The sequence below is a fragment of the Nicotiana tabacum genome, chromosome 7 (genome assembly GCF_000715075.1).
Source record: "Nicotiana tabacum cultivar K326 chromosome 7, ASM71507v2, whole genome shotgun sequence".
NCBI lineage: Eukaryota > Viridiplantae > Streptophyta > Magnoliopsida > Solanales > Solanaceae > Nicotiana > Nicotiana tabacum.
The window spans coordinates 134438037-134454860 of NC_134086.1; the positions used below are offsets into that span (position 1 = coordinate 134438037).

General features: G+C 31.4%; 1 protein-coding gene across 1 annotated transcript; it reads right to left on the bottom strand.

Moving 5' to 3' along the window:
- Window positions 1–1631: 1631 nt before the first annotated feature.
- Window positions 1632–4729, bottom strand: LOC107764291 (acetylajmalan esterase 2). The gene is made up of 5 exons (XM_016582847.2): window positions 4346–4729; window positions 3027–3233; window positions 2768–2916; window positions 2315–2588; window positions 1632–2233 (listed from the first exon to the last, which is right to left on the bottom strand). Exons 1-5 carry the CDS (start codon window positions 4641–4643, stop codon window positions 2013–2015), a joined length of 1149 nt encoding a protein of 382 aa, XP_016438333.2. The 5' UTR covers window positions 4644–4729; the 3' UTR covers window positions 1632–2012.
- Between the last annotated feature and the right edge of the window lie 12095 nt (window positions 4730–16824).

Below are 16824 nucleotides of genomic sequence, written 5' to 3' on the forward strand. Positions count from 1 at the left end.
CACTTAAACCCAAATTCAAGTACATGTTCGCGTGATTTGACTCCAACATCAAAGTAATAATAAAAATAAATATGTTGTAAATCACGGGTGCATTTCACGTGGTGTGACTTGCAATGTGTACGAAACAACAAGTGCACAACATTGTGACTTGTTTCAATAAATTTCACAAATGCTTAAAATATATAATCAAAAGCGGTAATCGGTAAAAATGTACATAATTTTTAAACATGTGATAATTCAGACAATCAAGCCGAGCGTAATAGTAATGCGACTGTGCCCAAACCACGGAATCTGCGAGTACCTCAAACCTTCTCCTAGGTTAATAGAGTTCCTTACTCGGTCTTCTGTATTTCGCAGACTTAAATAGAGTCAAATTTCCTGAATTGGAATTTAAAAATAAATGATGACTTAGGACACCGTAATAATTTATTTTGAGTGTCGACTCTAAAAATAAAATAAATTAATCTCATTTCAATAATGTTACTTAAAGTAGAAAAATTTCTTTTCCCCGATTAAAAGAAGATGTGACAATGAACCCCTTAAAATTTCGAAACATGAAAAATAGGATGAACTTAATGGAGGTTTACACACTCGTTATGAACGATTAATAGTTTTCTATAAGCAATTCGTTATTGACCCTGAGAAGTAAAATTTGTAAAAACGCTGAAGGTAAATCTATTAGTTAATCGAACAACTCTCTTGGAATGTTCGAATAGATTAGTTCCTTATTAATTATGTGCACTTTGCGAAGAAATTAAGAGTTCAAACTTAAACGTGGCAGTTCATCAATTGTGGTAACATATCATCAATTAGCTATCTTGCCAACCAACTATATGCTTCTTGTATAAAGTAGGGTAGTTTATATAAATACTACTATGGTGTTGGGAGACTCACTTATTCATAAGAGCGGCGAGTTGATTCTCTACATCTTAGAAATGAATTGTCGATTATGGAGAAAGGGAATTCATCCGCTACGTGAGAGTTTTCGATGACCGATGAAACAAATCGTGGTTTTTATAGATCCCCTCCACAAAGGAAAAATTGTAGGTCTCCTAATCTAGTATTACTACACATGCAATCTCGATTAACAGGTTTATTAGTATAATTTTTCCCTGCCGAAAGCTCACGATGAAAATATTTTAATAATAATACTAAGTAAATAAATAATACACTATATACAGTATAATAATAATAATAATCGATTTACCTAAATAACAGCTAGATTTGCTTGCACTAACATTTTAAAGAGTATTACGTATAGTACACGTTCAAGAAAACCATCCCTTTTTTATTACTTCTGTAAATAATTTATGATTTTTTTCTTGAACAATGAAAATATTTCCTATTGATATTTACTATATATAAAATCTAGACATTGATAGTATAAAATATCGTCAGCATCACAATATTCTTCATCTATTCTCGTGTTTAATAGAGAAACTATATATGGCCTTTTAATTTATTTATACGGTTGACTTCACATGGCACAACTTTGCGCGGCACCATGTGGAAATTCGAGAACACTCTATATTGTTCAGACATAATTTTGTTAGATATTTTGTACTATTAGTGCAATAAAATAAAAGTTAAGTGACCATTCATGAAATTAACATCAAAATAGTCGTTCCAGATTGAGTTAGTAATTGATTTGTAAGGCAAAATAGATCAAGGGAAAAAGGTTACATCAAGAAAAAAAGAAAAAAAAAACAACACTGAACTTTGATTTCTAGTCACGTCTGAACTTTGGACATAAACCCCTTAATATTTTGAAACACAAAAGCAGTCAAAATATAAAAAGAGAAAGCAGTTGCTATTTGATTTGTTCATATTGAGAGAAGTAGAGAATAAAAAAGAATAGCATTCAGGAAAGCAATGTTGATTTAATGCACTTGCCATTTCAATAGGGCTTCAATAATGTCATCAATCGGCACGTGACAATATGGCTTAAATCTGCACTGCGCTGTGTAGACAGAAAGAGCGCTTATTTTGAATATGATTTCCAATTCATACACTTAAGCTTGACAGTTCAATTGGGGTAAGATATTAGTATCAATTAGCCATCTTGTCAACCAACTGTATGCTTCTTGTGTCAAATGAGCTCCATCCCAACTGATGTAAGTACTCGGGTCAATGCACACTGGAACTCCTATAGCTCCACATTGATTGTGTAAGTTATAATTATAATCTCCTCCTATTCCACAACATGCTTTATGTAGAGAGTTTTTGTCAAATCCTGAAAAAAAAGTTTGTAAACGCATATACTTTCTTATAAACACATAAGAATGAGGAGTACGTATTTTTTAGCATCACTTACCCAGACTGACGGCATTTTGTAAAAGCCAAAGATAGGCATTGTAGTAGTCACCATAAATGAGTGTAATGTTTGGGTACTCTTTCTTTAGGTCTAGAATGGCTTGTCGCAAATGATCATTGAAGAAGATTATTAAACTATTGAAATCTTTCAAGCAATGGTGCTCATCGTAAGCACTTGAGTTGTCCGTCATGAATCTCGTTAGGATAATTGGAAAACAACCACCTGGAAAATTGCCAGGAACTACAATTCGAGTAGCCCCGAAACTAATGACCCTCTGAAAGAGGTAAACAGATCATTAGGTAATAAGTATATAAAGTGATACCCTAAGCAAATCCCACATCGACAAAATAAGGGGAGATGTAGGGGATATAATTAAGTAAATAAATCACTAGTTGGCTGGGCCTGGGCGTATAAAAAATAAAAAATAAATACTGTATAAAATCAAAAACTCACTCTAACGCCATGAATGATGGCCTCAACAACTTCTGGCACTATCGTTCTCGACTCTTCCAACGTTTTACCTTGCGATAAGGCAAAGTTGAATTCATTTCCTCCTATTCCTCCAACTAAGAAAAGAGCCTTTTTCACTTTGTCGGGGCAATCTAGCAAGCAAAAAATATTCATCAATTCAACTTCCGTTAAATTAGATTAGTAATTACATATTTCCTAGTTACTAGGAAGTATTTAGCAAATTAATTAATTAATTACTTACCAGTATAGAAGGTGTTTTCGAAATGAGAAGACATCCAATCAAGTTGCACACTTAATGAACTATTGGTTGATGGATTAACCATCTTCATATTTTCCAGAATTTCAGATGGTAAAGCAGTAGCTCCTGCTACTGCAAAATCTGCACCATGTCTAAAATCTGCAGTTTGATCCTTGATGGGATTTAGGAGAGGAAGACCAGACTCCAGCGCTGTGTTGAAAAAGTAGAGAAAGCATATATTACTTCATCCTATGAATTTGATAGAAAGTCAACACTTAATAGACTGGTAAATTATTACTGAGTTGCCAATTATTATTTCTTTAGTACTAATTATCGTAGTATTCCCTTCTAATGATTTTCTTATTACTTCATCCTATGAATTTGATAGCAGGTTTTCGTTGTCAAAATGTGATTACGTAGACTAGTAAGTACAAATAAACCTTTTTGTAACAGTTTCGTTAATGTTTCACGTTTCTTTTATTGTTATAGTGAAATACTGCTGTAAATTAAGAACATATATTATAACATAGCACAAGATCAATCTCACACCTATTGAGAGGATAAATTGGAATGTACTCCGTTGGTAAAAGGTTTGAATGAACGAGTAGCTAGATTGTTTAGTTAACTAGTTCTGTGCACTAATAATGTAAAAAAGATATTTACATAATAAGATCATTTATAATTATAAATATATTTCTATGATAACTTATTACTCTCTCCTTTCAATTTAGATGGTGTCGTTTAACTTAATTGGCACAAAGTTTTAAAAAAAAAGACATTTGAAACATGTGGTACTAAAAGTGTAAGGGGCAAAAGTTTAGTGAGACCATGATATTTGTGTGGGTATAAAAACTTCTCATTAAGGATTTAGAATGAAAATTTTAAAGTTAAATTATTTGTAAATATAAAAATGTGTTATTTTTTTAGAACGGACTAATAAAGTAATTGTGTCATCTAAATTGAAACGGCCTAATAGAGAGTAGTAAGCAACCTAGTAAAAATGACAGATAATCTACTGTCACGACTTAAAATTCAATGATGGTGTAAAACTTTTTATATGTACTCCCTCCGTTTAAGTTTATGTGAACCCATTTGACTGGGCACAGAGTTTAAGAAAAGAGAGAAGAATTTTGAACTTGTGGTGTAAAATGAAGCACATATATTTTGTGTGGCTATAAATCATTGCATAAAGGTAAATTGTTTCCAAATAAGGAAAGATGTCGTTCTTTTTGGCACGGACTAAAAAGGAAATATGTTCACATAAATTGAAACGGAGGGAGTAGTTAAATCTGAAAAACACGTCAAGAGTAACAGAATCAAACCTATGAAATCAATCATGAGCATGCCATTGGAACAACGTCCGGTTGCATTCTGAAAAAAATTCATTCCATAAGGAAATCTTGCACATAGAGTATGAGCTCCACAAACCCTCTCTCTGATGCAGTTGCCTGTATCTGCAAGTGAGTCACCTAACTGATATATTTTATCAAATTTGCAATTTATCAATCGTGGTTTTTGAAGCATTAGTACTTCTTGAGCATCGCTTTTCTGCTGAAGAACCACGAAGCTGATCAAGGAAATAACTAGGAGATGAAAAACTGATCTTATTATCAGTGCCATGGCCAAACTTTTGAAAAAAGAAAACTGCACTAAGGCAACCCAAACTTCAGCCTTACAAATACTACATGCAGTATTGACGATATCGATAACAAAATTAAATTTATTGTACATGGAGTATTAATTATGATGGGTCCATCACATTCAGGACTGAAAGTAACAGGCATTGCAAAATACAAGGCTGAGAATTTGTTGCTTGGAGGCAACCTATCCAAGAAGTTAGGAATTTTCCCAAAGGTATTCAAATTTATAAGAAGTGGAAAAAGTTTCCGATAAAGGGTGTTCAATATGTGTTATATATCTCTAAAACATAATATTTAAGCTATATACACAGTGCAATTTTTCGATGAACTGACCACCCTTGTGATCATGTGGCTTTGTCACTGATGCAACTTGTGGAGGAAATTAGCACTCTGCCCTGGTATTAACTTCTGTCCTGGTTGATGGATTATTATATGCAGCGGAAGCAATCCCAGTATCAAAATCACATGTAATTTAGACAACTAGCATAAACGGGATTTCACGGGTTACCTCTTGAAGTGTGACCATATCTCTTCTACCACGTGAGCCTTCAGTTCCATAACTTCTCAATGGAATCTCCATCACCCGCACAATCGTGATCCTCGAACGTTCCACGGTCTTCTACTGTGTTACCCAAATAATACCCGAAAATAGCAATTTCGTGTGGGCGAAATTTCTATGAAAACTTGGCTGAAAATTTCAGCCACCATCTACTCATCCCTCTAGGTGGAAAACCTTATGTATTTATAGCACAAGTTTTAAGGGTTAAGACCCTTTTCCAAAACCTGTTGGGTTTTCTTTTCCACCAGAAAAATGATTCCTTTATTTCCTATTATTTAGGCACAGTAGGGACCACAGAATTTAATTAACAAGGCTTCAATTATGGAATTAATTTCTAATTTTTGAAATTAATATCTACCATAATTAATTACGAATTATTCCACTAAAAATCCGTAATTGCACTCCTTATCCAATTTCGAAATTCATCCATTAAATCTTATTTAACTCCCCATATTAAGATTCAGATACTAATCAAGTAAATTAAATTACTGACGATTTCATTTATTGATTATTTCCTTTAGACTTTCGCTTAACTTATTTCATGTGTCGGATACAAAATCCACCGGCCGGGTTTACACATGCAAACTTATAAGCTTTCATAAAGGTATATCATCAATCTCTAAATCGAGACATGGATTCCATCAACTAACTATTACTTCGCCAATGTATATTATTATTATCCAATTTACCAAGCATATTGACCCACGAAAGAATCTCGTCTTTTAATAAATCAAAACAATAATAATATACACAGCTAATAATAATTATATCAAGATTAAGAGTATAAGTACATTTAATGGCTAGAGAGTTTATTTTATTAAGTCAGTATAAAATACTTATCTCTACCTGGTCCGTTCAATACATACAAAATGTACTAGCACAAGAAGTTGGAATTAAACCATTCCCATAATCAAGATTAATTATATTTAATCTTGTGCTACAATCATTCCTGATGGTTTGTCCAATTCCATCATTAGATTGTGAACTCAAACTTTATACTTATAAGAACCGATGATTTAATCTTCCGTGTATAAGCTAAACTCTATACACTAAATCATCTACTATATAAGCAAAGGACACAGACTATTATATGATCTATTTAAAACTTTATTAAAACTGAATAAACAATTATTTCATAATAAATACTATATCTAAACCAAACTCATGGTTAATAGTATATATCCCAACAATCTCCCACTTAGACTTTTAACCATGATAATTATTAGAATATACTATATCCAAATGCATGGTTAATAGTATATGCCCCAACAATCTCCCACTTAGACTCATAACCATGCATCTACAACTTTCTCAGGCATTCTTTTACATGACTATTAAAAGTCTTCACCAAATAAGGTTTTGTTAAAGAATCTTGCCAAGTTATATCTGATGCAATATTTGTCCAGTAGTACTTTGTCGTAATTATCTAGTTTGGTATTAAACTCTTCAGAGATCCTGTTACCGAAACTATCCCAAGAATGAACACCGAACTATAATTTTCTTTAGCTTTCTCCCACTAAGACGAAGTACCACTAATATTACCTTCGTTACCTCACGACATTGAAATATTAGTGACTTCTTACTATAGTGTTCAATGTTCAAACATCACTCCCACTCGATAAAGGCATATTATGTCTATTAACGTTCTCCCACTACTTAAATTCAATGGAACGTCAATTCTGACGTGTGGGTTTTGATGTTCTTGAACATCTAGTTATTTCTTTGCCTAGTTCCTGTAAAAATAGTTTACTTCTAGGAACATGTTTTATTAAACAGTCCTTATCTAGAAAAATGCATTTGTTTTAACAATTGCCTTATTTTCTTTAGGACAATAAAATAAAGCTTCATTCGTTTTCTTGGATATTCGATAAACATGCACCTATCCATCCTTAGTTCCAACTTACATATCTGCTTTCCCTTTCAGCACATATGCGGGATAATCCTATATCTAAACATGCCACAGACAAAGCTTACATTCAGTCCACAGTTCTATAGATGTCCCAGGTACTAGCTTAGAATGAACTAAATTCAGAATGTAATTTGAAGTTTCCAGGAAATATTCCAAAAATAAATAAGGCAAATCTGAATAACACGTCATTAGTCTATCCATATCCAAAAGAGACTTATTTCTTCTTTCTCCTACACGACTCTATTATGGAGTTCACGGTGTAGTCAATTGAGATGTAATCCCTATTCTGATATGTAACTAAAAAACTCTTTAGAGAGATGCTCGCCACTACAATCAAATTGTAATAACTTAATATATTTCTTTGGTGCTTCTCTATTTCAAATCTTAAAACCTTGAATTACTTAATTCATTAAGACTTACAGTGCATCAAATAAATATATTAATATTTTGAGTAATCATTTATGAACGTCATAAAATACCCAAAATCTATCTCTTACGAGTATGTTCATTTAACCATACAAATCAGAAAGAATTCATTCTAGCTTATCACTAGTTTTATTTCCTTTTAAAGGGAAACAACTTTTAGTCAAATTTCCTTCCAAACAGGATCCACAAGTTGGTAGTGCCTCTACTTTCAATGAACCTTAAGGTCCATACTTGACCAACTTGAAATCCTATCCAGATTAATATGACTTAGATAAAAGTGCACAGATAAGTTTTACTCAATTTTGAAGAACATATTCTCTTATGAGGTAGACTAATATTGTTCTGTTCAGGAGAGACATCGATATATAATAACAAGGTCACTCGTTCATGTACCACAAGAGATAAAGTGTTTATTAAGCTTAATAACTCAAGAGTTATTCGAAAAATAAAACAAATATTCATCTCTTATTTTGCCCAGAAACCGGAATTAAATTCCTTCTAACAAAAGTACATATATTGCATCCTTAAAATTAATGCCTTATCACTAAAAGAAAATTTTAAACAAGTAATACGACAAATTGCATAAAGTCATTGTGGAGTTGAGATAAAAATATTAAATAGATCATAATAAGTCAAAACACTGAATAGTAAAATTCAGACTGCATTCAATATTTATATACATACATGCATCTGGAATAATAAATTTCGATGGGAAAAGAATTATTCATGCAAAGTATATTATATAATGCAAGAATTATACAATCCAAAAATAAATAGAACCAACTCAGATGGAGAGCATACTATTATTTTCAGTCAATTGTATATAACTTTTTAATACAAAAATTTTAAAACACACTACACATATATGTCATGCATCTTGAATAGCAATTTCGATGGGAAAGAACTACTCATGCAACATACATATGCAATGCCAGATTATTCACTCCAATAATTAAAACAGACCCAACTCAGATGGAGAGTATACTGTTAATTTAAGTCAAGTGAACATCATTTTTAATAGCTCTAGTTTCATTGATCCAACATGTATACTCAGATGGAGAGTAAGTACACGATATCAATTACTAGTATTTCACCTAGTGAGCTTACAATAAATTTATCCGATATGGAGGAAGACCTAAAGTCAACGCATAAATTTATTACTCACTTGAAATTAATAGTGGAAGACCATAGAAATATATTTCTATCACCACTTAATCATGATTGTATTGTAGTTACAAAATTGATTCAACCTTTTAAGCTCAGATGGAGAGTTAATACTGGTTATCAATAACTAGTAACTATAGCCAGTGAGTTCATAATAAATTTATCCGATATGGAGAAAGACCTAATGTCAACACGTAAATTTACTATCTCACTATAAATAAAAAAATGGAGATCATAGGGGTTAATTTCTATCACCACTTTATCACAACCACGAACATTTCTCTGAGGATTAAGTTTTATAATTTAAAAAAGAATACTCAATACCCCATTTAAACAGTCTTAAAATACTAAAATTATTATTTTACACTGCATAGCAGTGATTATTGTTCACTGGACTGTTTCTGATAAATCTACCAAACTTCATATCAATCGGAGATCGTTAAAATCATAATCTCCAAAAATTGCGACCAAATTTGGAAAATTATCATTTTAAGCATTTTTTAAGAATTTAAAATATGACCTACATTTTTATCATATACCAATTCATGTCAAATCAACATGTGTTATCATGTTTCAGATTGGATATAAATAAAATGATAGAAAGAATGACTTTTCGTATGTAAATCGCATTTTAATCCTTCAAACCTCCAAATAACTCATCTAAACGATCCCAAATCTTCAAAATACGATGTGATTCACTGCATTGCAGTGAGTTCTTCTTTAATGATCGTTTCCGATGATCCTATCGAATTTCAGGTCATTCGGAGATCGTGGAATTCATGATCGCCAAAACTAGACCAAATTCGAATAAATTATTTTTTTGGCATAGTTAGGATTAAATCCATGTGATTTGCATTCTTCATATATATCATATCAAGTTAAATTACATGCTTCAGATTTAACACAAATATAGCCGATATATAAAGAATAATTTTTCATATTTATAACAAATTCAATTTAATAAACTGCTTGAAAACCCATCTAAACGACCTCAAAATGCCAAAAAACAATATGATTCACTGCATAGCAGTGGGTATTTCTCACTAGATCGTTTTTGATGAACCCACCAAGTTTCAGGTCAATCGGAGTCCGTCAAATTCATGACCACCAGCTTGTAACCAAACTTAGAGAATAACCGTTTTAAGTAGTTTTATGAATTAAAATAAATATGATATTGATTTCCATTCTCCTTATAATTACACTATGAGCTCAAGGCATATATTATGTTCTTCCTATTTCTAGGATATATAATATCTCCTTTTGCAATAAATTATCCTTTTATTAAATACATAAGAACCTGAGATATTATATTTTCTCCCGTTCAGTGAAAACCCCAATATCTCTTCTCATGGGTGGAGTTAGTTTCACTAGTACCCAAAGATAAATACTCTTTTTCTAGTTATGAACCTCCACCATTAATGTAGATTTCTCAAGGATAATTTTCACATGGTATATTAAACATATTTCAATGACTCAAATAAATAAACCATTTTGTGGATCCTACTTATTAATCATAATGCTCAATCCATGAACAGATATAATTTCACATGTACAAATTTACTAAGAATTTTTCATGAGTTCAAATAAACAAACCACTTCAGTGGTAACTATTTATTACTCATAAAATTCTCAATTTACAAGTGAATATATATTTAGCTCATAAACTTATTTTATGGTAGACCATAGCTTAAAAGTCATACCAACATTATAAAACTCATACAACATACCGTCATATTTCACTTAATTAGAACCTCCAATCAGAGAACAAAATTCTTCATCGAAAATCCAAACTAGTAATCACGTAGGGCATGAAAATATAAACTTAAATTTGAGAAATTTTTTATGCACAAAAAAGCCAAACGCTCCAATCATTAGTCATCCAGGATATCAAATAGAGAATTTTACTTTCTTACAAAATAATTATATCATTACACAATATGAATTATACCTTGTAAGACCTAGTCAATAAAATCTTACACCTCTATTATTGAATTTAATACAACAACACGTTTATTTGCTAATAGTCAATGTGTAAACCTATTATATGACTAGTATTTAATCATGGGGACCATGGGGGTCATCCCCAACACCATTGAATTAAAAAAGAATTAAAATTATTAAGAAATAATTTCCAGAAAATAGAAAAACGTCCAAAATACAGTCCAAACGACCTCAAAACGCCGAAAAATACCATGATTCACTGCTACTGCAGTGAGTTTTTCTCACCACGGCATTTCCGATGGACCCACCAAATTTCAGCTCAATCGGAGTCCGTCAAGTTCGCTGACCTCCGAAAATTCCGGCTATTCGGTCAAAAACAGGTTTTGCGTTTTTCTAGGATTTACCCCAAAAAATTCAGATAATCTCAATCAAATATCAATAAGAAAACATATATCTCATGATTATAAGAATAATCCATAAATTATGCACAGTTAATTCACAAAACAGCAGTGCAGTTTTTCAGAAAACCACAAATATATGTAATTCAAAAAATGCACATAAACACCATATTCTTGTTTCATGAAAAACTTAGTTATCTAATTAGATGTGAGTGAGCTCTGATACCAATTGATGGATTATTATATGCAGCGGAAGCAATCCCAGTATCAAAATCACATGTAATTTAGACAACTAGCATAAACGGGATTTCACGGGTTACCTCTTGAAGCGTGAATATATATCTTCTACCACGTGAGCCTTCAGTTCCATAACTTCTCAATGGAATCTCCATCACCCGCACAATCGTGATCCTCGAACGTTCCACGATCTTCTACTGTGTTACCCAAATAATACCCGAAAATAGCAATTTCGTGTGGGCGAAATTTCTAGGAAAACTTGGCTGAAAATTTCAGCCACCATCTACTCATCCCTCTAGGTGGAAAACCTCATGTATTTATAGCACAAGTTTTAAGGGTTAAGACCCTTTTCCAAAACCTGTTAGGTTTTCTTTTCCACCAGAAAAAGGATTCCTTTATTTCCTATTATTTAGGCACAATAGGGACCACAGAATTTAATTAACAAGGCTTCCAATTATGGAATTAATTTGTAATTTTCGAAATTAATATTCACCATAATTAATTACGAATTATTCCACTAAAAATTCGTAATTACACTCCTTATTCAATTTCGAAATTCATCGATTAAATCTTATTTAACTCCCCATGTTAAGATTCAGATACGAATCAATTAAATTAAATTACTGACGATTTAATTTATTGATTATTTCCTTTAGACTTTCGCTTAACTTATTTCATGTGTCGGATACAAAATCCACCGGCCGGGTTTACACATGAAAACTTATAAGCTTTCATAAAGGTATATCATCAATCTCTAAACCGAGACATGGATTCCATCAACTAACTATTACTTCGCCAATGTATATTATTATTATCCAATTTACCAGGCATATTGACCCACGAAAGAATCTCGCCTTTTAATAAATCAAAACAATAATAATATACACAGCTAATAATAATTATATCAAGATTAAGAGTATAAGTACATTTAATGGCTAGAGAGTTTATTTTATTAAGTCAGTATAAAATACTTATCTCTATCTGGTCCGTTCAATACATACAAAATGTACTAGCATAAGAAGTTGGAATTAAACCATTCCCATAATCAAGATTAATTATATTTAATCTTGTGCTACAATCATTCCTGATGGTTTGTCCAATTCCATCATTAGATTGTGAACTCAAACTTTATACTTATAAGAACCGATGATTTAATCTTCCGTGTATAAGCTAAACTCTATACACTAAATCATCTACTATATAAGCAAAGGACACAGACTATTATATGATCTATTTAAAACTTTATTAAAACTGAATAAACAATTATTTCATAATAAATACTATATCTAAACCAAACTCATAGTTAATAGTATATATCCCAACAATCTCCCACTTAGACTTTTAACCATGATAATTATTAGAATATACTATATCCAAATGCATGGTTAATAGTATATGCCCCAACAATCTCCCACTTAGACTCATAACCATGCATCTACAACTTTCTCAGGCATTCTTTTACATGACTATTAAAAGTCTTCACCAAATAAGGTTTTGTTAAAGAATCTTGCCAAGTTATATCTGATGCAATATTTGTCCAGTAGTACTTTGTCGTAATTATTTAGTTTGGTATTAAACTCTTCAGAGATCCTGTTACCGAAACTATCCCAAGAATGAACACCGAACTATAATTTTCTTTAGCTTTCTCCCACTAAGACGAAGTACCACTAATATTACCTTCGTTACCTCACGACATTGAAATATTAGTGACTTCTTACTATAGTGTTCAATGTTCAAACATCACTCCCACTCGAAAAAGGCATATTATGTCTATTAACGTTCTCCCACTACTTAAATGCAATGGAACGTCAATTCTGACGTGTGGGTTTTGATGTTCTTGAACATCTAGTTATTTCTTTGCCCAGTTCCTGTAAAAATAGTTTACTTCTAGGAACATGTTTTATTAAACAGTCCTTATCTAGAAAAATGCATTTGTTTTAACAATTGCCTTATTTTTTTTAGGACAATAAAATAAAGCTTCATTCGTTTTCTTGGATATTCGATAAACATGCACCTATCCATCCTTAGTTCCAACTTACATATCTGCTTTCCCTTTCAGCACATATGCGGGATAATCCTATATCTGAACATGCCACAGACCAAGCTTACATTCAGTCCACAGTTCTATAGATGTCCCAGGTACTAGCTTAGAAGGAACTAAATTCAGAATGTAATTTGAAGTTTCCAGGAAATATTCCAAAAATAAATAAGGCAAATCTGAATAACACGTCATTAGTCTATCCATATCCAAAAGAGACTTATTTCTTCTTTCTACTACACGACTCTATTATGGAGTTTACGGTGTAGTCAATTGAGATGTAATCCCTATTCTGATATGTAACTAAAAAACTCTTTAGAGAGATGCTCGCCACTACAATCAAATTGTAGTAACTTAATATATTTCTTTGGTGCTTCTCTATTTCAAGTCTTAAAAACCTTGAATTACTTAATTCATTAAGACTTACAGTGCATCAAATAAATATATTAATATTTTGAGTAATCATTTATGAACGTCATAAAATACTCAAAATCTATCTCTTACGAGTATGTTCATTTAACCATACAAATCAGAAAGGATTCATTCTAGCTTATCACTAGTTTTATTTCCTTTTAAAGGGAAACATCTTTTAGTCAAATTTCCTTCCAAACAGGATCCACAAGTTGGTAGTGCCTCTACTTTCAATGAACCTTAAGGTCCATACTTGACCAACTTGAAATCCTATCCAGATTAATATGACTTAGATAAAAGTGCACAGATAAGTTTTACTCAATTTTGAAGAACATATTCTCTTATGAGATAGACTAATATTGTTCTGTTCAGGAGAGACATCAATATATAATAACAACGTCATGCATTCATGTACCACAAGAGATAAAGTGTTTATTAAATAAAACAAATGCCCATCTCTTATTTTGCCCAGAAACCGGAATTAAATTCCTTCTAACAAAAGTACATATATTGCATCCTTAAAATTAATGCTTTATCACTAAAAGAAAATTTTAACAAGTAATACGACAAATTGCATAAAATTATTGTGGAGTTGAGATAAAAATATTAAGTAGATCATAATAAGTCAAAACACTGAATAGTAAAATTCAGACTGCATTCAATATTTATATACATACATGCATCTGGAATAATAAATTTCGATGAGAAAAGAATTATTCATGCAAAGTATATTATATAATGCAAGAATTATACAATCCAAAAATAAATAGAACCAACTAAGATGGAGAGCATACTATTATTTTCAGTCAATTGTATATAACTTTTTAATACAAAAATTTTAAAACACACTACACATATATGTCATGCATCTTGAATAGCAATTTCGATGGGAAAGAACTACTCATGCAACATACATATGCAATGCCAGATTATTCACTCCAATAATTAAACAGACCCAATTCAGATGGAGAGTATACTGTTAATTTAAGTCAAGTGAACATCATTTTTAATAGCTCTAGTTTCATTGATCCAACATGTATACTCAGATGGAGAGTAAGTACACGATATCAATTACTAGTATTTCACCTAGTGAGCTTACAATAAATTTATCCGATATGGAGGAAGACCTAAAGTCAACGCATAAATTTATTACTCACTTGAAATTAATAGTGGAAGACCATAGAAATATATTTCTATCACCACTTAATCATGATTGTATTGTAGTTACAAAATTGATTCAACCTTTTAAGCTCAGATGGAGAGTTAATACTGGTTATCAATAACTAGTAACTATAGCCAGTGAGTTCATAATAAATTTATCCGATATGGAGGAAGACCTAATGTCAACGCATAAATTTATTATCTCACTATAAATAAAAAAAATGAAGACCATAGGGGTTTATTCCCATCACCACTTTATCACAACCACGAACTTTTCTCTGAGGAATTAAGTTCCATATTAAAAAAAATGCTCAATACCCATTTAAACAGTCTTAAAATACTAAAATTAATATTTCACACTGTATAGTGGTGATTATTGTTGACTGGACTATTTCTGATAAATCTACCAAATTTCATATCAATCAAAAATTGCGACCAAATTTGGAAAATTATCATTTTAAGCATTTTTTTAAGAATTTAAAATATGACCTACATTTTTTTTTTCATATACCAATTCATGTCAAATCAACATGTGTTATCATGTTCCAGATTAGACATATAAAATGATAGAAAGAATGACTTTTCGTATGTAAATCATATTTTAATCCGTCAAACCTCCAAAAAACTCACCTAAGCGATCCCAAATCGTCAAAATACGATGTGATTCACTGCATAGCAGTGAGTTCTTCTTAAATGATCGTTTCCAATGATCCTACCGAATTTCAGGTCATTCGGAGATCGTGAAATTCATGATCGCCAAAAACTAGACCAAATTCGAATAAATTATTTTTTTTTGGCGTAGTCAGGATTAAATCCATGTGATTTGCATTCTTGCAATATATCATATCAAGTTAAATCATCATGTTTCAGATTTAACACAAATATAGCCGATATATAAAGAATAATTTTTCATATTTATAACAAATTCAATTTTATAAACTGCTTGAAAACCCATCTAAACGACCTCAAAATGCCAAAAAACAACATGATTCACTGCATAGCAAGGAGTTTTTTTTTCACTAGATCGTTTTCGATGAACCCACCAAGTTTCAGGTTAATCGGAATCCGTCAAATTCATGACCACTAGCCTGTAACCAAACTCGGAGAATAACCGTTTTAAGTAGTTTCATGAATTAAAATAAATATGATATTGATTTTCATTCTCCTTATAATTACACTATGAGCTCAAGGCATATATCATTTTCTTCCTATTTCTAGGATATATAATATCTCCTTTTGCAATAAATTATCCTTTTATTAAATACATAAGAACCTGAGATATTATATTTTCTCCCGTTTAGTGAAAACCCCAATATCTCTTCTCATGGGTGGAGTTAGTTTCACTAGTACCCAAAGATAAATACTCTTTTTCTAGTTATGAACCTCCACCATTAATGTAAATTTCTCAAGGATAATTTTCACATGGTATATTAAATATATTTCAATGACTCAAATAAATAGACCATTTTGTGGATCCTACTTATTAATCATAATGCTCAATCCATGAATAGATATAATTTCACATGTACAAATTTACTAAGAATTTTTCATGAGTTCAAATAAACAAACCACTTCAGTGGTAACTATTTATTACTCATAAAATTCTCAATTTACAAGTGAATATATATTTAGCTCATAAACTTATTTTATGGTAGACCATAGCTTAAAAGTCATACCAACATTATAAAACTCATACAACATACCGTCATATTTCACTTAATTAGAACCTCCAATCAGAGAACAAATTCTTCATCGAAAATCCAAACTAGTAATCACGTAGGGCATGAAAATATAAACTTAAATTTGAGAAATTTTTTATGCACAAAAAAGCCAAACGCTCCAATCATTAGTCATCCAGGATATCAAATAGAGAATTTTACTTTCTTACAAAATAATTATATCATTACACAATATGAA